This window comes from Elephantulus edwardii, unplaced genomic scaffold, assembly GCF_000299155.1.
Source record: "Elephantulus edwardii isolate Elephantulus edwardi_28Jun2011 unplaced genomic scaffold, EleEdw1.0 scaffold00002, whole genome shotgun sequence".
Taxonomy (NCBI): domain Eukaryota; kingdom Metazoa; phylum Chordata; class Mammalia; order Macroscelidea; family Macroscelididae; genus Elephantulus; species Elephantulus edwardii.
In genome coordinates this window covers 40,333,012-40,356,360 of record NW_006399752.1, presented here as the reverse complement: position 1 = coordinate 40,356,360, position 23,349 = coordinate 40,333,012, and the positions used below count along the sequence as shown (strand labels likewise).

Sequence of the window (23,349 nt, the reverse complement as noted above, 5' to 3'; positions counted from 1 at the left end):
AAGACTATTGTCCCTACATGGGAACTGAAGGGACGTACTTAGTCTATGGACACGCTGGTGCTGGGAGTTTCCTGGGCCTGAGCAGTGTGTGGCGTGTCACACTCCCAACCCAAAGGTTGCACGTCTCCAGGGGCTCTCATCCACCAGTGACTGAGGGAGAAAGATGAGAGGGTAACTTTCTGACCCTATAGTACTTGAGGATCCCCCTGTAGCTTGAATGTGGCTCAACATTCCACTGCAGTCTCCTTCCTGTGCTTAACTGGGGAACTCGCCCACTGCCATCAAGCCAGTTGTGACTCACAAGCCCTCCAGCACACAGTTGTTATGTGCCTTCGAGTCACGTGCGACTCACAGCGACCCTATGTAGCCCTAAACCCTGCTCTATCCTGTGCCAATCTTATTGTCTCTGACATGCCTATCCCCATTACCCTAGTCACTGATTCAGTCCATCGCATCAACGGTCTTCCCTTCCTGTGCTGTCCCTCCACCCTCCCAAGCATGATGTCCCTCTCCAAGGACTGGTCCCTCCTTGCAATATGTCCAAAGTGTGTCAGACGAAGCTTCAGAGTCCTTGCCTCCAAGGAGCAGCCTGGCTTCACCCTCTCCAGGATGAACTTGTTCATTTTCTTAGCAGTCCATGCTATATTCAGTACTACTCACCAGCACCACAGCTCAAAGGCATCAGTTCTCCTCTATTCTCCCTAGTCATTGTCCAGCACAGAGTAAGACCTCCCAAATGCTGGGCTTCCACTGCTGTCATCTTTACAGGAGCAGATTACCTCATCTCTTCCTGTGGAATGACAGGTGGGTTTGAACTACTAACCACCACTTGATTAGCCACAGCTCTACCACAGGCCTTCCATGTTCCATATGGTATTAGTTCAACAGCTGAGCCTTACACGGGGACTAGAGTGCCAGCAAGCACACCAAATCCACACCTTTCTACATAGTACCCAAGTGGTAAGGCCAACTGTTCATCTCCCCGATCATGTGGCTCCAGGAATCACTGACCCCCAGTTTTTCACCTGAGACCATCAAGGGGAGCCCTGGGGAAAGGAGGGCGGCTTGGCCTGGAAGGAGTGTCCTGGCATGTGGACTGGTTGGTGACAGGATCTCTATTCTAAAAGCCCCTTCCCATGGGCCTCTGTCCTGCGCAGAAACCATCTTCCCAGCTATGACAGGCTTTTGCCCACACCTGGGTCACCAAGACCAGGCAGAGTGTCCTGCTGCAATAGGTTTGCTGAGCTGGGGTTGACTTGATGGCACTGAACAAGAGGGAGTCTAGGTTTGAGGTCTGTGCTCTGCCTGCCCATCTCCTCATCAGGGACAATGAGGCCTCTGTCCCACCTGACACCCATCTCTCCCGAAGGTTTCCCTTTAAGGCTCTGCCTCTTACCTGTGAAGGGCCCTCTGGTGCCTGGGAAAGTCCTTCATTCAGGGCAAAGATAAAGGTTAAGGTTTGCAGCCCAAAACCTTCAGCAAATATTTGCTATTCCAAAGTATGTTTCCCTTGTGGGACTGTTACTAATTAACGTCTTGCTTGGAGATGATGGAGTTTCTGGAAAATTGACCGTGTTAATCCCTTTTCCCAGCTGCCTATGCCCTGAAGATCCACCTTCAAGATAGTGCTTTTCATCTCAAGGTTCTGCTTTAGTAAGACCAGCGCCTTCAGGAATGTTGATGTGGGAGAGATTCCAATGTACCCTAGATCCCAGAAGCCAAGTGTGGAAAAGGTGATGGGGTCCCTTGATGCTCCTGCATGTCCAGCCTAATGCTGGACCCCAGAGAAGCAGAGATGAGCCAACCCAGCTTTCCCCACATCCTGAGGACCTTCCAGTCCACTGGGGGAGACAGACAGACTAACCACTAGTTCAGTGTGAGGCCTGTTTCAAGGAGAACTTCCTACTTAATTATGTTCACTAACCGTGAGACTAGTGAGTTTCAAAATCAAGCTGGTGGAAATCCTTTAAGAAAAATACTTCCCTGCCTACAAAATCCCTTTTATAACATAAATAGTTTTTCTTTTCCCGCACCTTTCACTCTTGGCTGCCTTTGAGTCAACTCTGAGTCATGAATACCCCACAAGTGGGAGAATTGCATGCTTGTAATCCAGGGGGTTTGCATGGGCTGGTTTTCAGACAGAGAGAACCAGGCCTTTCTTCCTAGTCCAGAAGCCACTGAGCCCTGTGCAGCATTTGAACAGCACACAAGTCTCTGCGGGCAGACAGTGGTGACTAGGTGTGAGATAGATGCACTGTCTGGGTATTGAGGCTGGGCCTTCTAAATAGAAGGCAAGAATTCATTGAATGTGGTACAGGAGGTCACTGTAATATGTAATAGCATCTTTATTAACTTGGTGTTATAACTCATCAAGTGAATAGGAGAGACTATGCAAATAATGTGCTTGCAACCCACTAAGGAGATTGGGCGACTTGCTAATAATGCAAATCTTATTTGCATGGCATGTGAGAATCTGCAGGTAATGTGCCCCTAATAAGATTGGTCAATTTTGCCATCCCCCTGGGCTTAAAATGTTGAGTCATTCTGGAGGCAGACAGGAGAGACCTCACTACCACCACGAAGGAATGGAGGTGGTGTGCATCCTCTGCTCCCAGGGTTCCTGAGCTGAGAACTACAACTCACGAGAAAAAGCTCCAACATCAGAGACAGTTCAAGGCAGCAGAGAATAGCAGCAGCAGACCCAGGAGGCTGATGTGAGGCAGAGCAGTGGGCTTCCCGTGCGCAGAACAGGGTGCCTTAGAGGGGCGACTGAGCCACGAAGCAAGAGAGCTGAGTGCACTTGAGCAGGGTGTCTTTGCAGAGCATGCTGGCCCTGACTGATAGAGCTCAAAGCTTTGTAACACTTCCTGAGCAGCATGGAAGCCGGGCCCAGGGGCCGAGGCCTGACTGTGGACACGGCTGAGCTGAAGTTGTAAGCAGACAACTCTACCCTGAGTCTCCTAGACCCTGAATTATTATTGCCTGTTCTCTCCCTAATAAACTCTGTACTCCTGAGTACGGTCTGTGAGTTATGTGTGGTCATTACAGCTAGTTACTGAGCCCAGCAGAGGGTGCTGGGGAAATACAGCTGGTGTCAGAATTGATGAGAAAAATAAAAGTTGGAGAGAGAAGGCACTTCCGACCTCCACCTCATTGCTGTCTTGGGCTGTTGGTGCAGATAGTTATGAAGAAGAAGAGAAGTTAGAAGAGGAGGCTGAACAGTGAGCAACGCCGGTGTTGTACCATGTTCACATTAAGCTGCCTGCAGCGTTGTGGCCACTGTTGTTAGGTGTCAAATTGACCTGACTCGCTGTGACACTGCGTACAACAGATTGAAGCCTTGCCTGCCCCTGTTCCATCCGCAGTGCCCGCTCTTGAAGTCATCATGTCAGTCCATCTCATTATGGGTCTTGGTTTCCTCCACTGACCCTCTGCTTGTCTACGAATGATCTCCTACTCTAAGAACTGGCCCTTCTTGACAATAATGACTCAAGTATAAGAGACAATGTCTTCCTCCTTACCTCTTCAGGAGCACCCTGGTTGCACACACTGCAAGACAGTTTTGTGGGTTCATTTGGTATTGTATGGTCTATTTCATATTCTCCCCCAGCACAATGCAAAGGCATCGATTTTTCCTCAGTCTTCCTTATTCATTGTCCAACTTCCACATGCCTATGAAGTGACTGAAAAATACTATGGCTTGGGTCAGGCACACCTCAGTCTTTAAGTTGATATCCTTGCTCTTTAGCACTTGGTATTAGGTGTGTTAAGTCACATCATTCCCATGTACAACAGAACAGAACACTGCTCCATGCCCACATCATTGCCACATTTGAATGGATTGTTGCAGCCTTTCTATCTATCTATCAGTCCATCTCTTTGCTAGTCTCTTTTTTGATGCCCCTCTGCCCAGCATGAATGCCCCTCTCCAGGAACTGGTCCCTTCTGTTAATGAGATCTCAAACTCATGAGACAGTCTTGCTGCATTTGCTTCTAAGGAGTATTTCATTTGAAGGCAGAATGGTGAGGATGTTCAGGCCTTGCGGGAGCTGGACTTCAGATTATCTGACTTCCAGTCTGTATTCAGTCTTAGCTGATCACAGACCTGTAGTTAAACACCAGAAGGCGCTGAGAAGTGCCTAGGGGATGCCATCTATCAAAGAGATACAGAACCTTCCAGGAATTCACTCGGGCTGAAGGTACTGCACTACGGAGAGCCACCTCTTAGGACAAGACCCAGGGACATCTCAAGCAACTGTGCCCTGGGACTCACAAGACCACAGTCGTAAAACACCCTGGGCCGATTGCCTGCATAATGAGGACTGAGGAAGCAGAAACACAAGGGTGGTAGGTTCCCCGCCTGAGTGGGTCCATAGGAACATTCCAGTGGGCTGGTAGCAGAGGGGTGGAAAAGAAGTCACTTCCAATACCTTACAACGCGGTCCAAGTGAAGCAAATGTCCAGTGTGTGCCAGCTTGTGCCTCCTTCCATTGGCACCAGGCACAGTAGTGGGGAAACTTCTGGTCTCTGCTCGAGCCTCGCTGGCACCTGCCGGCTGCCTCACCTGGCAGTGTGACAGGCTGAAGCCTCTGTTGAGATGAGCGTTTCTCTAGGACAGTCAGGATTTCTTGCTCTGGCCACTGCCTTTGAGGTGCTTTGGAGCACTGTGGCTTCTGGTGACAGAGTAGCACTGTCCCACGGGGATGTCTGAGCTGTTGTCGTCATGGGAGGAAGTCACCAGGTCTTTTCTCCCTCAGGGCAGTTGGTCGGTCCAGACCACCTTTTCAGTTAGCAGCCAAGCACTTAAGCATTGCACTAACCAGGGTTCCTGAAAGGATCTGTGTAGGAGAGCAAGGACAGGCTTTCCATCACTGGGTCTAAAGAAACATGCTTGGAGAGGTAACCGTCAAGGACACAGAGCCATTATGAGAAGAGCTACAGCTAAATCCAGATCTCTGTGGGCTCCAAAGCCCCGGACTCAACCAGTACAAGCTCCTGGGATAACAATGGATTTGAACTTCAAGGGAGTTTTCCTTCCTCAAAGGCAGTCATGTTATTGGCAATGACCTTGTGCAGAGCGCACTTACCTGGCTCCACTTAGGTGTGCCAGATTTAGAACCCAGGTAAATAGGAAAAAAAGGAATTCTTGTCCCCATCAGGTATGCAGTCTGGCAATAGGGAGCCATTGAAGGTTTTAGAGCCATGAAGAGGCAGAGTTAGAGATGTGATACAGGAATTTGGGAAATCTCAGAAAGGTGTTTTCTTTTCCAAGCCCAAATGATAAGGGTTTCCAATTAGAAAGTAAGGAAATGGAGCAGCTTGTGGTTGGAGAAGGAGGAAGGACAGGAATCTAGCTGGAAAATATGCTTGTTCAGCTGCTTCTGGAGCCAAGGACAGGTTAAGCCCCCTCCCCAGCCTCAGGCCCTGCCGCAGATGCAGCAGCTCTGGCACCACACCGGCACAGCCTTTCCACAGGATAATGTCCTGTGTGAATGTGAGAACACACCTCCCTGCTTGTCTGTGACGTCTGCCTCGGCCCCTCCTCTCATCCCCAGGCTCCTGAGGTTTGTGAACCCAATGAGGCATCCGTGGACCACACAGCTCATGCTCCTAGGGAGAGCGAGTGTGCCAAGGTCGGTGGGCCACCACCACGTGTGTTCCTGTGGTCACTGTTGCCCTGGGCGCTGGCAGGGCTGGGCCCCGGGGTCCTGGCAGTGATGCTGCTGTAACCACAGCCCCAGAACGGGGGCACCAGCCCCCACTCTGTGCCATTTGCCGTGGGCCTTGGGCCCCTGTTACCCAGTACTTCCAGGGAGCAGCCCCTCTGCCACACCTGCACCCCGTCCTGTCCTAGGCAGCCCACACTCCGCGCTCACCCTCTGCTTCCTTCTCTCCCCAGATCAGCACACAGCGTTCCCCTGTGGGGAGGGGGTGCTGGTTATTTCTGTTTTTAAACAAATTGGCTTGTTGAAGAAATGAGCTCTTGGAGTCATTTGAGATCTTTTTGACAGTTTTTCATTTGTCTTTTCACTTGACTTTTATTCCTAAATCTTTATGTGAATGAACCGATCTTTTTTTCTTAAATGACTTGGATATTTAATTACTTTAATGGATATTTCCGTTGTTGTGTGCTGTTGTCACTGACCCATAGCTGAGCCTTCAGCAGCTTTTCAGAGACAGTTAATGGAGCAGGAGGAGATTGCCCATCCTTCTCCCATGGAGCAGCGGGGAGATTGGAATTTCCTGCCTTCAGGATTGTAGCGCAGCTTCTTACTACTAGGCCACCAGTTGTTGTTATGTTCCATTGCATGACTCATAGCAATCCTATGCACAATCGCTCTGAACCCTGCTCTGTCCTGAGCCAATAGCACTGTCTCTGAGGTCCCTGCACCCATTATGGCAGTTACTGTGTCAACCCATCTCCTCCAGATTCCTCCTGTCTTGTGCTGTCCCTCTTTCCTTATAAGTATGATGTTCCTTTCCAAGGACTGGTTCCTCCTGGCAACGTACCCAAATGTATATTGAGACAGAGCTTCAAAACGTTGCCTCCAAGGAACAACTTGGTTTTACTTTTTCCAGAACAAATCTGTCTCCTTCAGCACCACAACTCAAAGGCATTGGCTCTTCTTGTGCCATCCCTAACCACTGTCCAGCTTTCTGATGATGCTGTTGTTACCGTTGTTTTTATGTGCCATCAATTCGCCTGCAACCCATAGCGACACTATGTACAGCAGCTCTGAACCCTTTCCTGTCCTGAGCCAGTCTCACTAATTCTGACACACAAACCCCCGTCACCCCAGTTAGTGTATCAATCGTTCTCATCCAGAGTCTTCCTCTTCTATGCTTTCTTTCCACCCTTCCAAGCATGATGTCCTTCTCTAAGGACTGGTCTGTCCTGGCCAGATGCCTAACGTATGTGAGACGAAGCTTCAAAATCCTAGCCTCCAAGGAGAAATTTGGTTTCACCCTTTCCAAGACAGACTTATTTATTTTCTTGGTGGTCCATGGTATGTTCAAGACTCTTCTCCAGCACCACAACTCAAAGGTATCAAATATTCTTCTGTCATCCTTAGTCATTGTCCATCTCTCTGATGCATAACAAGTAATTACAAAGATCATGGCCTGGATTAGGTGCACCTTAGTCACTAGGCTGACATTGTTGCTTTTCAGTACTCTGGAGAGTTTCCTGACAGCAGATTTTCCCAGTGCATTTTGTGTTTTGATTTCCTGCTTGCTGATGTTAAGAATGTTCACTGTGGAGCTGAACAAGCAGTAATTATGAACAACTTCAATCTCTTCTCCATCTATAATGGTTCTGCCAATTTGCCCAGGGGTGAGAATTTCTCATGAATAGCAAACAATTGTGAAGACCATATCCTGGATCAATCACACCGAAGTCTCCAGACTGAAATCGCTGCTCTTTAGCATTCTGGAGAGTTCCCTGATAGTAAACCTTCCTAATGCAATTTGTATTTTGATTTCCTGACTGCTGAAGCCAAGTGTGCTGGTTGTGGATCCAAGCAAGGTGAAATTGTTAACAATCTCAAATCTGTTCTCCATCTATCATGGTGCTTCCAGTTGGCCCTGTGCGAGCTCCCTATAATGTTACTGTGTTTTGATTTCTTGTGCTTCACAGAGTGTGTGTGTGATATGTGTGTGACAGATGAAGGTTTGCGGCATGTCCATGTTGAGCCAGTCAGCACCATTTTTTTTTCCAACAGCATATTCTTATATGTGACTCTTAGTCACATTCTGGTAATTTTAGTAATATTTCAAGATTGCCATGGATTCACACACTTCACAGACTTCGAAACCAAAACCCACCCAAATGCAACTGCTGTTGTGTCAGTCCTGACTCATAGTGACCCGCAATGACTGTAAATAATGTACTCTTATCCAGGAGATGAGTCTGCCTGTTTTTCTCCCACAGAACAATGTATGGACCTCTCAGCAGCACAACACTTAACAAATACTCCTTGTCATCAGAACTCCTTTAATAGACCATGTTATTGTTGTTGTTGTTTCCTGTAGAGTCAGAACTGAACCACAGCTGACCCTCCGGTGGGTTTTCAGAGGCAGGTAATTGAATGAGAGGAGATTGTTCATCCTTCTCCCACGGAGCATCTGGTAGATTTGAACCACATGCCTTCGGGATTGCAGTGCAGCTACTTGCCTCTAGGCCACCAGAGTTCTCTGCTTAGTAGACCATAGTGCAGTGAAAATGTGGTTCTGCACGCACTGGGCAACAAACGACCAACACATCTCCATGTGACTTCCTTTATTGAAATACCTACCGTCTCTATTGCCATGGTCTGGAACCGAACCCATGGTATCTTGGAGGTGTGCTGAATCCTTGCGTGATTCTTTCTCATTCTGAAATTTGTTGGGGGGAAAACCAAACCCCTCACACATCTGCAACTTTTTATTTTATAGCTTGAATTTTTCTCTTTGGCCCATCTGGAATTTAACAGAGTCTAACTTACTTGTTAGACAGAGTCTAACTTACTTGTTAGACAGAGTCTAACTTACCTGTTGCCCAGTTGACTACCTGTTGTGATATGCCATTGAGTTGCCTGCGACTCATAGTGACCCTATCTTTGTACAACAGCTCTGAACCCTGCCCTGTCCTGAGCCAGTCTCACTGTATCTGACACACCAATCCCCATTATCCCAGTTACTGTTGTCAATCTTTCTCATCCGGGGTCTTTCTCACCTGTGCTGTCCCTCCACCCTCCCAAGCATGATGTCCTTCTCCAAGGACTGATCTCTCTTGGCCATGTGCCCAAAGTATGAGATAGAGCTTCAAAATCCTAGCCTCCTTTACTACCTAGTTGTCCCCAAATAGAGACAAATAATTAAAGAATCTACTTCCTCCACATTGATTTGAAATGTCCCTTAAAGAGTATTCTAAATTCTCACTCATGAATAAGAGGAAGGCTCTGGAACACACACACACACACACACACACACACACACACACACACACACACCGAGAGAGAGAGAGAGAGAAAATATTTCATGGGTGGAATTCAAGGAGGCAGAAATGACAAACTTTCTGCACTTGTCTTCTGAAAGGAACAATGTGAAAACTGGACCATACCAAAACAAGGCAACTGCATGTCAGGCAGCAAACAGAAAAGTGTTCCTTGTATTGGGAGAAGTGGGCACACTGCTGCCTTGTGGGTAGCCTCTCAGGCTGTGGCTGACCGGTTTAGGGACAGATACCACCTCACGATGCCCCATCTGGGTCTCTCCTCTCCGCTGGTAAGTCCTCAGCGTGGCTTGTGTAGTAAGAAAACCAGTGATTGTTAGCCTCCATCCCTGACATCCTGTGTGTCCTCCCCATCCCTCTGGGCTGCAGCAGGGCTTTTAAATCAACCCCTCAGTATTCCAATCTCTGTCCCCTCCAGCCTCCTCTCCTCTGAAAAATACCAGACCATCTGCTTTAGAGTTGATTCCCACTCCCTGAAACCCCGCACGTCTCAGAGCGGAATTGTGCTCGCAAGGTTTGCAGGCTGAGCCGGTGATCAGTCAGCAGGTGGATCAGAGCCCTGGCTGAGGAGTGTGTGGTGTGGCCGACTGCTAACTGAAGGTCGGCTGTTTGGATCCACCAGTTACTCAGAGGGAGAAAGACACTCAGCCTCTTCAGATTTTACCGCCTTGGAAGCATAACACAGGGTTGTGATGAGTTCCAGAGGACTCAGTGGCACTTTGATTGGGTTTCATTTAGGTAGCTCACCGAGCCTTTCTTCAGAAGCACCTCTGGGTGGATTCAAACCCTCAACATTTTAGCTAGCAGGCGAGCGCCCAACTGTTTGCACCACTTAGGGACTCCAGGAAACCTTGCAAGGAAAAGTGCAGAACTGTGGTATCTCAGGTCTCAGCGACTTGGCTGGATTTCAGGGCCCGTCTCTCATACTCCAGCCTGACTCACCCACACCTCTCTCCCTGCACTGGATTGTGTCAGGTCTAGGCCCCCACCTGCACGGCCAGGGACGAGGGGCAGGATTGTCAGCAGCAGAAGCTACTCCCAGGCTTCCAAGTCTGGTACTTGCCAAGTCACTGCTGTCATAGATAGGGGTGTGTCCTTCCAAACGTGTGTGGGCTTGGCTAGGCCAGGATTCTCAGTGGCTTGGCAGTTACCCAGTGACATGCTAACAAGTCAACTACAGAGGTCTCTGATTAAAACAGGCTGGGAAGCAGGAGCGGCATCCACTCCCGAAATAGCTTGCCTCCGGAAACTCTATGAACTTAGACAAACGATGAAAGTCATACAAGTGTTCAGATCTTTGATTCATAGGGTCACTCTCCAGGTTGTCTACAACTTGACGGCACTGAACAATGACATAACTCAGCAACCCTATAAACAACACAGTGAGGTCTTGCCCTAGCTCTCTGCCATGCTCAAGTTCATTGTTGCAGTCTCTGTCAGTCCATCTGGTTGAAGGTCTTTCTCTCTCTCACTGACTCTCTGCTTTTTCCAGCATGATGGCTTTTCCCAAGGTGAGTCCCGACAACATGCCGGGTCATCCCTCACTGCGTGTTCTGATATGACCAGCTTTAATCTGATGTGAGGGAATTAAGTGCAAGTTTTTCACAGGTCATAACCATGATGTAAGAGGAGTTTCCCTGGGGAGTGTGGTCTATCCTTGAGAGAGAGAGGGAGAGGGAGAAGGAGAGGGAAAGTAAGGAGGAGAGGGAGCGGGAGAGGGAGAGGGAGAGGGAGAAGGAGAGGGAAAGGAAGGAGGAGAGGGAGAAAACACACTAACTATATAACAAAGAAAGAAGAGCTAGGGGTGTATCCCTTGAAGCTGTGGGCTCTGCCCTGTAACCCAACTAGTGTCAGGGGCAGACTGATGACCAAAGCTTGCTCCTGGCTTTCTCAGAATTCTGAGTTCTAGCCACCTAAACCGTAAGAGAATTTATCTGTTCGTTTTAGTCACCCACTTGTGCTATTTCTGATTTAGCAGCACTCGAGAACTAAGATAACAGCCCCTTTCCCTCATGTTGGTTGTGACTCATGGTGACCTTTTGCACAGAGTAGAATTGCCCCTGAGGGTTTTCCAAGACTGTCCATGTTTATGGAAGCGGAATGCCTCGTCTTCCTCCCGGGGAGTGGGTGGAGGGTTCCAATCACCCTCCTTTCAGCTGTAACCGAACACATAACCGCTGCACCACCAGCGCTCCGCTTCCCACACACTTCTTCCTACAGATCAGTCTCCCAAGAATATTCACTCCTCCTCCTCCCGGCCCCCACACACCATCAGAGCTGCCAGGAACAGTTGTTTATTACAAGGTATTTAACAGGTAGAAATGAGCGTTAGATGGAGAAGACCCGGAGAAGATGGGGGACGGCTCCTCTCCCCAGAACATTTCTGTGGGGCCCCAGGTGCCCCAAGTTGGGTGGTGTCAGTGGCCCAGGTGCTCCTGTCCTCAAGTCAGCCTCAGAACTTTGCCCAGGAAAAGGCTGCTCCACGTGAAGTTGTCGAACATGGCGATGATGAAGGGCCGGTTCAGTTTAAAATAGTAAGGCGTGTCCGTTGAATTCACCGTCAACTTCTGGCCTCCCTCAGAGGCGACAGCACTTCCCTTTATCCCGGTCTCATCCAGGTACAGCACAGCCTTGTGGACCACCTGTTGGATGTGGACAGAGACAAGAGGGTGGCCCCAGCATGGCGGCAAGAGTGCGCCTGGCCTGCCTCACACACTCGGTTCTGTGGACGGTAGAACTGGCCTCAAGGGCAGGTTGCTGGCTGGATTCTCACCTTAGCAGCTGCTGTGGGCCCAGCACTCAGCCATAGTCTCTAGAAATAACTCCCTGGTGGCTTCTCTGTGTGGGTTTCATGTGGTTTACTTTCTCATAGCAAGCTGGGGCTTTTTAGCTTAAAAAGAGCCCGAGATACTAATATATAAATAACTAACATATAAATATATAACCAACATAAAAATATATGCATAGCTTGTTGTTTCACAAATAGCCCAAAGAAGCAGAGTTTAAGCTGCCTAGAGCCCCTCTGCTTTGTATAGCTGGAGAAGCTGCACCCAACATCTGCTCAACTCAAGAAACTCATTGCTGGTCCAGTCGGAACCAACTGATAGCTGACCCTCCACTGGGTTTCTGAGTCTGTCAAGTGCATGGGAAGAGACTGTCCGTCTTTCTCCCTCAGAGTCACTGGTGCGTTAGAAGAGTCAGAGAGATGCTGCCTTTGGGCTAGTGCACCTCCGTGTGGACTGCATCCCCCTAGCGCTCCTTTCCCTTCTAGACAGGAGAAAAGTCCTGCATCAGAGAGCTGCCAGTGACCAAGGAGGGCAGAAGAAGAATTGGTGCCTTTGAGTTGTGGTGCTAGAGAAGAGCATTGAACATACCATGGGCCACCAAGAGAACAAATCAGTCTCTCCTGGAGAAGGTGAAACCAAGTTACTCTTTGGAGGCTAGGATTATGAAGCTGCATCTCACAGACTTCGGGCATGTTGTCAGCAGGGACCAGTCCTTGGAGAAGGACATGATGCTCACTCCAAAGAGTGGAGGGACCACACAGGAGAGGAGGACCCCGTATGAGATGGATTGACACAGTGATTAGGGCACTGGGTGTGTTGGAGTCAGTGAGACAGGCTTAGGAAAGGGCATTCTTCAGAGCTATTGTACACAGCGTCACTAGGAGTCACAGGGGACTCGGTGGCACGTAACAACCACCACCTACACAATGATCAGGTCAGCTACTAGTGGATGGAAGGTTTGGTTGGGACACCTGGGCTTCCAAGTCGACATTGGTACTTCTTTCCAGATCTTAGACTGCTAGAGAAATAGGCATCTGACTTTCTCAAGCCCTCTGCGCCCTTTCCATTCTGTTAAATAAATTCTGGAGTTCAACTGATGTAGAATGCTGTGCCCATTCTATGTGCAAAAGCCCAGACAGAATTCATGGTGCCACCTGCCTGTTGAAAAGACCCTTTTGTGATCAGAATTCATAGGCATTCTGAGACCAGGTAAACGCTTGGCGAGTTCTGTCCATCATTGCCTTCGACAGCACGTTCATTACCCGGCTCGCACCAACAGCCGCCTTTGAGTGAACTCTCACTGGGGCTTCATCAAGGACTCAGAGGCTCTGGAGCTGTGTGCATGGACACGAGTGGCCGGAACGAAGCTGTCAAGGGTTCAATCCCCGACTTACATCTTAAAAAGAGGAGGCTTTGAGTCAACTAGATATGTGTTGTCAACTGAAGCTGTCACTTATTAACTGTGTGTCACTTATTAACTTCACCTTTCCTGGGCCTATAAACCCTTAGATGGCTCATCCCTGCACCAAGCTGAGGGGGAGCACTGGTTGATTGGTGGTGAGGAATCACGCTGCCAACACAAAGGTGGTTGTTGTTTTGTGCCATTGAATTGCTTGCAACTCATAGCGACCCTGCGTACAAGAGCCCTAAACGCCGTTCTATCCTGTGCCAACCTTGCCGTCTCAAACACACTCATTCCCACCACTCCACTCACAGAATCGATCCATCTCATTGAGGGTCTTCCTCTTCTGTGCTGTCCCTCCACTCTCCCAAACATGATGTCCCTCTCCAAGGAACAGTCCCTCCTTGCAACATGCCCAAAGTATGTCAGACGAAGCTTCAGAATCCTTGACTCCAAAGAGCACTCTGGTTTCACCCTCTCCAGGACAAACTTGTTTGTTCTCCTAGCAGTCCATGGTATATTCAACACTCTTCTCCAGCACCACAGCTCAAAGGCATCAATTCTCTTTCTATCATCCCTATTCACTGTCCAACTCTCCAATGCATACCACGTAATTGCGAAGACTATAGTCTGGATCAGGTGCACCTTAGTCTCCAGCCTGATGTTGTTGCTCTTCAGTACTCTTAAAAGGTCCCTCACAGCTGACTTTCCCAATGGAATTCGTCTTTTTAGTTCCTGGCTGCTGGTACCAAGACTGTTGACTGTGGAGCCAAGTAAACTAAAACTGTTAACTATCTCAATCTCTTCACCATCCATAATGATGCTGCCAATTGGCCCAACACGGTTCAAATCCACCAGCTGCTCTGTGGGAGAAAGCTGGGCAATCCACTCCTGTGAGATTTACTGTCTCTGAAAAATCTGCAGGAGGATCAACTAAGAGTCGCTTCCAACTCAATGGCACTCAGCAACACTACCACCTCCAAGCAGATTTCTCCTCTGCGAAATTGGCATGATGCCACCTTATGGAAATGTAAGGAGCCCTGGTGGCACCATGTGTAAGTGCTCCAGGTAACAGAATAGGCGCTGTGGGAAAAAGACCTGGCCATCTGCTTCCCTCAAGTCCACAGTCTAGGGAAGGCGAGGGGGAGACTTTATTCTGTCACTAGAATCTCTATGCATGAGCCCTGGTAGGGACCCCTGACACACAGCATTATAAGGTGGTAGCTGTACTGATGCAGGTCACCCCCATGAGATGTGATTTACTGGGCACATACTCCATGTTGGGCTCACCAGTGGTCCCCAGATTCTTGCACTGGGGAAGGGGTTGCTGCCACTACCTCATGCCTCCTTTTCCTTCTCCATCAGCCCCCCCCCCCAGGACTATAGGGGCTGTGTCTTGGGTGGTTCAGGCATTACAAGTACCCAGCACAGCTGGGGACACACAGTGGCTGGTCACTCATTTTCTGAATGAATGAATGAATGAATGACTTACAGAGCATCAAAGTGAAGAGTAAAGACGATGGGCGTCTGTGGACAGCTCGGGGTCCCCCTGCTCTTCCTGTGGGGCTGCTCACAATGTTGCCATGGTAACTTTATTCTTCGAAGAACCCCCTCTGGTGGTCAGGCTGGGATGAGTGACCTGAGCCATCACCCTTCCCTGTCACTAGCTTTCTGTGTGATCTCGAAGAGGTCACATTTCCTTGCTGAACCTCCCGGCCACCATCTGGGTCTCTTGAACACTGGGCTGAGCTTGTTGTTGTTGTTGTTAGGTGCCGTCAAGTAGAGTATGACTCATAGCGACCCTATGAACAAAAGGTCTGCCCCCGGTTCTATTGTGTACTGTCCTCACACTTCCTGACACACAGAGCCCATTGTGGCAGTTACTGTGTCAATCCACCCTGTCAATTTCTCTCCTTCACGAACCCTCCAGCCTTCCCAGCATCACGTCCTTCTCCAAGGAATAGCCCCTCCTCGCAACATGCCCAGAGTATGTGAGGTGAAGCCTCATCATTCTTGCCTCCAAAAAGCACTTGGGCTGCACCCGCTCCAAGCCCTGTTTGTTCTCTTGGCCGTCCATGGGATGTTCAGCGCTCTTCTCCAACACCACAGCTCAAAGGCTCAATTCTTCTTCTGTCATCCTTCTTCACTGCTTAGCTTTTAGGGCTGAGCTTACTGTTGCTTATTGTTGTTATTTTCCCTGTGAATTTTTGGAAAATGAAAGAGAAGGGATCCTAAGACACTTACCTTGGATACCTTCAGCGGGGCCTCTGGGGTGATCCCTGAGAAGTTTGCCCGGTCGGTGAACAGGTCTGCCAGGCCCATGTCCGCCAGTACGCCGCTGAGGTCATACACTCCGGAGAAAGAGAACTTCGGGATGGACAGATACATATGCCTGCCCGAGAGCAAGCAGGGCGTCAGATGGTCCTCCCCCGGGGCCACACACGGGCAGTCGTCCCGTCCCTCCAGCCTTTGGCTCCCTGCCCCATCTCCCGGATGGCCCCTACAGTCCTCTGCCCAGTCTGACAGGGAAGAGGTCGGGTGACAGGGCCGGTCAGCTATACACTCATTTCTTCTTGGCTTTTTTTTCGAGCCTATTTCACCTACACATTCAGGTCAAATCGCTGCTCAGAGCTTCTAGGTGAGTGAGGACCATGAGACGTCCCTTGGCCTCTCAGGCACTCGATCACCCCCAATATGAATGTGGGTCACAGCAGAGGGTGGAGGGAGCACGGGGCTGACAGTGGAAGAATGCGGTGGCACCAAGCTGACACCAAGTCACAGCTCTGCACTGAGCCAGTCACCTTGTCCCCAGGCTGACACCAGGTAACGGAGCTGAACCGAACTGGTCACCTTGTCCCCAAGCTGACACCAAGTCACAGCTCTGCACCGAGCCGGTCACCTTGTCCCCAAGCTGACACCAGGTCACAGCTCTGAACTGAGCTGGTCACCTTGGCATGGAGATAGAGAGCTGCTGCCAACACACAGATGGGGGGAGGGAGGGAATAGGGGGGACGAAGAGGAAGACTCCAGAGAGGACGAGTCCAGAAGGCTTCCTTGCACCCGGTGACTGACAAAGCTCCCCACACTGATGGGCACCATGTGGGGTGAGGAGGGAGGGTGAGGATGGCCAAAGGGCCTGGCTACAGGGGGAGGTGAGGAATCACAGGGCCTATTTCTTGGACAAAGGTGGGCATAATCATTTTTATTGACTAGAAACGTGAGTACTCATGTCTAGTCAGTAATAGAGCTGAACGTACAACCCTTTATTCTCTTCTTGGGAGAAACGTGTCTGTCAACCTTGATAACGCTACAGCCTTGGGGACCCGTGGGGCAGCTCTGTTATCATAGAGTCGCTGCCTCAGAAACAGCTGATGGCAATGGGCGTGATTCTTAAAGGTGTATTTTATCTTGAGTAGTTTTGCCCTGTGAAATTTTTGAATAAATGGCACGTACTGTTGATTAATGTTGTCCAAATGACGTTATTTTCTTGAAGAAATGCTTTATGTATAAACAAAATCATCCTTCACTTCATGGTCATAAACTAAGGGCATCATAGATTTTTTTAATCAAGTGTTTTTTTTTCTTGTATAGATTTTTTTAAAATTAATTTTTATGAACGTTTTCAGACTTTGGATTTCCATTCATTCACTGTTGCACTTTTCTCCCTGTCCACTCCTCTACCCCATTTCGCTCTTCTCTTTGAGAAGTAAAAGAAAAGTTCCTTGTTACACAATTCCTCCCTATCATGAATTTTTTAACAGTGGCACCTGATTGCTAACTGGTGGTAAAAGGCCCGTTTGGGGCCCTGGGCAGGTGGTGAAGTGTTAAAATGATGGAGCAGGCAAATGGACCCCTTACGTGGCTCAACTCTAATCTAAACACAAGAGCACACACAATCTTAAAGGCAGAGTTAAAGGCTTTGCAGACACTCAACTTGCTTCCTCTGTATCAGACAATGTTCCACTGCTATTCGTAATGCTTGAAAAAGTAGGTCAGCAAAAGAGAGGAAGACCCTCAACTCCACAGGCTAACAATGGCTGTAACAATGTGCTTCAACACAGTAGAGATTATGGGGCCGGCACAGGGTTGGGCAGGATGCCATTCTATCATAATGGGGTTGCTGAGAGTTAGAACAAACCCCATGGTGTCTAACAACAGAAAGATGGCTTGCGTGCCCCCAAAACAGCTATAGGAATTTTTCTGAAATGGACCACACCCCTCTTTCCAAAAGAGCACGGTCAAACTCTTAGGCACTTGTCAATTCAGCAAACCGGGTGGAATTATCCACTTCTGAACCCTGGGTGCCAAGTGGCCTGCAACCAGTCGCCCTCAATTCTGAGCCATGACACCCCATGTGTGTCACAGTAGAACAGCACACCAGGGGTTTCAATGGCTGACTTTCGAGAAATGCATGAAACTTCCCTTTGTAATACAGTAGAAGAGTTTCTAGATTCTGCGAGCTACTCTCTGCTTCCAAGAGCATCCAAGCAGCTTGTGTCTCATTTGTTGCTGCTGCCAGCGTTGCCAGTGACCTCAGAGAACACGCGCTCGATTGTCCTCTGTTGATGCAGCATGCCCCCCCCCACCCCGGCTTGGGGATGACCTTGCCTCTTTCTGAGGCTGCTTCCCACTAACTGAGCTCTTAGCTCTCATGGGGGCACAGTGCAAAGGATAAGCCACAAACTCTGTTGCCCCTCCCACATCGCCTGTCTTCCTGCAGCCCCTCCCACACCACTGCCCGCTTTGAGGTAACGTACGTCATTATATGAGTCACACTAGCCCTGTGTTCTGTTCGAGAGCACATGTCTGTGGAGCCCAAATATGTAATTTGTCACCATTTTTATCCCTTGCCCCTCTTGGGACCACATGGTCTGTGGTGTCCTTTCCAACACATGGTGGTCCTCCCCTGGGTTTCGAAGGCTAGAGGAAACTGCCCAACCCAAGCCCCTTTACCTTCAGGTTTCTTGTTAGGTCCTGTCGAGTTGACTACGACTTGTAGTGACTGTATGAACTGCAGATCAGAACGCGGCCCTATGCTGCGCACCCTCACCATCTCCACCAAGCTCAGCCAGGCTTTGAGGTCACTGTCAATCATCTCGGTCATTGTTAGAGTGAGTAGCTCGTGGCACAGTGCCCCACACCCAAGCGATTCCGACCCATGATGACCTCGGTCGGGTTGCTAAGACTACTTCACAGGAGGATGTTTCTGGTTTTAAACCAACAACCTTTTGGTGGGCAGTCCACTACGCACAACACCTGCAGGGCTCAGCCTCGTTGGATATAGCAGGCGCTTCTGTTTATGCTTATTGAGTGCAATTGCCCACTTCAGGGGTCTTTCTGGGCTTCTCTGAATCCAAGGAATGGCTCCGTCCTCTGGGTCCCCTCTGCCATTGGAACCCACATGTCCTCTCATCTACCATCAGGTACCATGCTGACTGGCTTTACCCTGATTCCCCTGGCACAAGCAGAATTTGAACTTACAGAGGAAAGAGAACTTGTTCTCAAAAACACTGCCTCCTCCTCTGAGGTACAGAGTGGAGCTGAACCTCACTGGTGCATAACCTTGACCAACCTCTAGCTCAGAAGTGCCTGAGGGTGAGGAATGGGCAGTTCATCCATCCATCCATCCATCCATCCATCCATTAGTCCGTCCATCCATCCATCCGTCCGTCTATCTGTGTCCATTAGTCCATTCATCCATCCATCCACCCGTCCAACCATCCATCCACCCTTCCTTCCATCTATCATCCATCCTTCCATCCATCATCCATCCATCCATCCATCCTTCCTTCCATCGATCCTTCCTTCCTTCCATCATCCATCCATCCATCCATCCATCCATCCATCCATCCATCCCTCCTCCCGTCCTTCCGTCCTTCCGTCCTTCCTTCCATCCTTCCACTCATCATCCATCCATCCATCCATCCATCCATCCATCCATCCATCCATCCATCGCCCACTGTCACTCAGCCTGACCTCTCTGACTGCCCCTGGTTTCGTGGCCCCTGTACTGAGTCTTTGCTAAAGAGAAGGGTCTGTGGTTGGTCCAGGAGTACCTTCAGGTACGAGCACCAGCATTCACTCTTTGCTGTGGTTTTACTCACTCACCTGTTACCTGCATGTGCCCAGCTTTCAGGTTTACTGACTGATGGAAGGAGAAGTAGACCCTGACTGTATGGAGATCCATTCAGAGACTTTGCATTGGTTCTGTGCTGGGTGTGCAGGACATTTTCATAGTGTTCTTATGGAAGATCCCTGACTCTTTTAACAGTGCTTGTTTTCAAGTAAGCAGGTAATGAAACGGGTGAGGAGGGGTCTGCACATGCTGGGTTAAAGGATGCCGCAGCACAGGGGTGAGAACCTGGGACAGCCCAGGGGCGATACAGGCATGCCTCCTTTTGCTGTGCTCTGCAGACACTACACTCTTCCATGCAGTTCAAGATTTGTGGCAACCCTGCATCCAGCGAATCTCCTGACCACAGTTTTTCTAGTACCACGTGGTCACTTTGCATACCTAGGACTTACATTTTGGTAATAATCCTCCCAATATTTCAAACTTTTCATTAATGTTGTACACTTTGTAGGCTGCAGGGTACACATCCATTGCTGTTGAGCCGATGTAGCAACAGTGCTTCTGATTCCCAGGGGCCTGATCTTCGTGGAGCGAGAACGTTCACGGTCTCCCTCGGAGCAGCTGGTGGGTTCACACGCCGACCTTTTGTTCAGCAGCACGGCATGGAACACTCTCAGCTGTCAGAACCTCTTCTATTACAGTGGAGCATCAACATGATTTTTATACACATTCAACTCAACTCATGAGGTTGTGTCAGAACCAACTCACAGCTGACTTTCCAGTGGGTTTGCAGAGGCTGTAAATTGTGTGGGAGAAATCACCCATCTTTCTCCCATGGAGCTGCTAGTGGATTTGAACCACATGCCTTTGGGCTTGCAGTGCAACTCCCCACCACTAGGCCACCAGAGCTACGTTTATATGCACTTGTTGTACCATTAAGTCAGAACTGACTCACTGCTGAGCCTCCAGTACATTTTCAGGTGTGATAAATTGCACGAGAGGAGATTGCTCTTCTTTGCCTAGCTGGTGGATTTGAACCATAGACTTTTGGGTTGGCAGTGTAACTCCTTACCACTAGTCCACCAGAGCTCCCTGTATACATGCATGAGGAAGCCACACTTTCCTGTGCTCCCTTTATTGCAATGTTCCCTTTATTGCTGTGGTCTGGGAAGGAGCTGGCTGGTGTGCTTGGTATGCCTGCATTAACCTCCCAGATGAAAGGAGATGGACCACACTGTGTGGGAGTCCCAAGGTAGGCCAATAAGACAGATCAGTGAGTATGGCCTCTACACTGGGGACTTTGGGGACCAGGAGGGTGAATCTGCGAGCAAAGAGACACTCAGGGGCCCAGTTCCCATCATGCTCTCTCTGGGAACTGCCTTCGCTGTGAACATTGCACGGACTTACCACAGGCTCAGGGAGTCGGACCACCGCTGGATCGTGTCCCTACTCAGCGCGTTGATGACCGTGTCTATTTCACCGTCTTCGGGGAGGATGAAGAAGACTGTCTCGTTGCCGGTGTAATCCAGCTGGATCACCTCACAGGGGAGCACGGAGTCCTTGAAGTACCTGACGGTGTTCAGCTGTGACATGAAGGGCACCTTCACGGCGCTCGTGCTGTTCACGTGGAAGTCCTCCTCCAAGGTTCGCTCCGGGTCGAAGGGGTGCGCCCAGGTGCCTAGGGAAGGGAGAGGGGCTTGGAAGGAGGACCCAGCCAGCGCTTTGTGGAGTAGGGCCTTTGCACCGGGAGGGGTACAAATGGCATCTCCTGTGTGGCCCGGGCTGGGTAAGAATACTCCCTCAAAGCCACCTGCTCCCATGCCCACCGGCCCCAGATCCGCTGGATCCTCTTCCAGGGTGTTGTCATATGATGAGAAACCCGCCACGCTCCCAGAAGGGACACCCTGTTACTCCTATGCAGCTCTGGTGGAGGAAATGGTTCTTTAGGGGGTGCCAAACCTGCCTGGCAATACTGTGCAGCCTCTGAACCCATTTGAGGTCTGTGTCAACTGCTTCCAAGTTGGTGCCAACTTGCAGGGGCTGCTTTTCAGAAGCAGATCATCAAGCCCTAGTTCCTAGTCTGCCTAAGATCTGCTGGAACCCAGCCATCGTCACCACAATGCTCACCGCTCCACCAGGGGATGCTGGTGGCTGTGTGGGTGCGTTGTCTGGGAAGCTGGGACTCCTGGGTGGGAGGGAGGGTTCAACCACTGAGACACCATCACCCAACCACCCAAATTTAGACACGAGTTGAGTTCTGCTTGAGTCGCCTCTGCTCTGCAGTGGAGGGTGAAGTGTTCCCTGGTTCTGGAGGTGACTGAGAACTCTGAGCACATCGAGTCTCAGGTGTCCTGCTTGCCGTGGACCTCTAGTCCTGAGCCCTGGTGAGCTCCGGGCTGGTTCTCATTCGTCCCTCTGCCCATGGCGCAGGCTCTGTGCACTGTGTGCCCTAAACCCTCAGTTCAGCCAGGCTTTGTAGTGGCTACTGTTGGGCACCAAAGGGAAGGACTGGAGGAAGAGGCCAGGGGGAGCGATGGGAACTCGGGAACTGATGCCTGGCTCTCCGTTGCAACCTCTTTGACCCTAGGATACTGACTAAGCGCAAACTCAGCCTGTCTCACAAGTGAGCTTATTTAACGACTCGGACAGCGGGATGTCTGTGTCCACAGAACTGGAGGGGGTGCTTTCCAACTAAAAGTGAATGGTGATTAACTTGCTGTCACTATTCTTCAAAATGAACAGGGTGATGAGGGATTACCTTTCAAGAAGATGTAGTTGGCCAGAATAAGGTTGGCTGTGCTCTCCAGCTCTGGGAACAAATCCTCAATCTTGCCCTGCGTCTTATTCCTGATGTACTCGTTGATCTGTCTGCTGGCGTTGACCCAGTCCTGGAAGTCCATGGCCACGGCCTCAGACTGGTAATAGTGTTTACTGTTTTCAGAGAAGGACTCCAGCGGCTCCAGGTGGTGGCCAAGGAACAAGGCATTGCCCATGGTCATTTCAAAGCTGGTGTCCGACTCACCCAGGAGATGGTGAAGGTTCTGGAAGCCCTGGTGGATCTCGACCTCAGGCGTCTCTGTGAGGTTGAAGCCCAGGCCCTGGAAGAGCTGGGTCCTAGTGGACCCCCTGGCACCCAGGGACAGCACGGCCAAACCCATGGAGATGCTCACAGGAGAGATGAAGATATTCCTGCCTGGAGCCAAGACCACCAGCTGCTTACACAAGCTGAAGGCAAAGTCAACATTGGCGGGGGCCAAGCCACGGTGAGGGGTCCTCTGGTCGTTATCAGAGATGGGGTCCTCAGCCTGGACAGCCCACAGGCCACTGGTGGACAGCCAGAAGAGGCAGATGTATGGAATGAGAAGCATTGCCCCAGAAAACCAGACCCTGCAAGTCAGAAATGGTGGTTAGAGGGTGCAGCCACTCATCCAGTGGGACAGAGGGGAGGAGACCCTGACAGACCCTTCCCTTCTCACCACACACACACACACACACACACACCCCGCTCCTTCAGCCATGAGGGCCTGGGCGTGGCCTGGGCCAAGTCAGCCAGTGCTCTGGGCCTCAGTTTCTCCATCTAAAAATGTGCGTTCTCTCTGGGTACAGTTTATCAAGGTCCATCCAGTCATCTAAGTCCCTGGATATAAGTATGTTGCTACATGTTGTATTGCTATTGTTATTGTTGTTGTTGTTATTGTTATGTACTGTTCAGTCAGAACCGACTCACAGCTGACCCTCTTGTGAGTTTTCAGAAGCAGTAAATCACACGAGATTGCCTTTCTCCTGCAAAGAAGCTGGTGGATTTGAACTACCTGCCTTTGGGTTGGCAGAGCAGTTCCTTATCACTGAGCCACCAGAGCTCCCTAACTATGAATGTAAACCCCCCTCTCTAGCTGTGCTGCAGAAGAGAGGCCCGGCAAGCGGTCTGCTTCGTGAGCAGACCCCACGGGGGCAGCTCCACTCTGTACCACACCGGGTTGTCACAAGTGGGAATCACCCTGACAACGATGAGTTTGGTCTTGATTTTGTGCAGGGGCTCGGCACTGAACTAGGAGCAATGCTGCATCCTTGCAAATAGCCTTACCCATAAAGCAGC

The 23,349-nt window shown here is 50.0% G+C and overlaps 1 protein-coding gene across 1 annotated transcript; it reads right to left on the bottom strand.

Annotated features, from left to right (window-relative positions):
- Positions 1-11,433: 11,433 nt before the first annotated feature.
- SERPINA6 (serpin peptidase inhibitor, clade A (alpha-1 antiproteinase, antitrypsin), member 6) lies at positions 11,434-22,621 on the bottom strand. The gene is made up of 4 exons (XM_006879095.1): positions 22,012-22,621; positions 20,661-20,931; positions 15,425-15,572; positions 11,434-11,634 (listed from the first exon to the last, which is right to left on the bottom strand). Exons 1-4 carry the CDS (start codon positions 22,619-22,621, stop codon positions 11,434-11,436), a joined length of 1,230 nt encoding a protein of 409 aa, XP_006879157.1.
- Between the last annotated feature and the right edge of the window lie 728 nt (positions 22,622-23,349).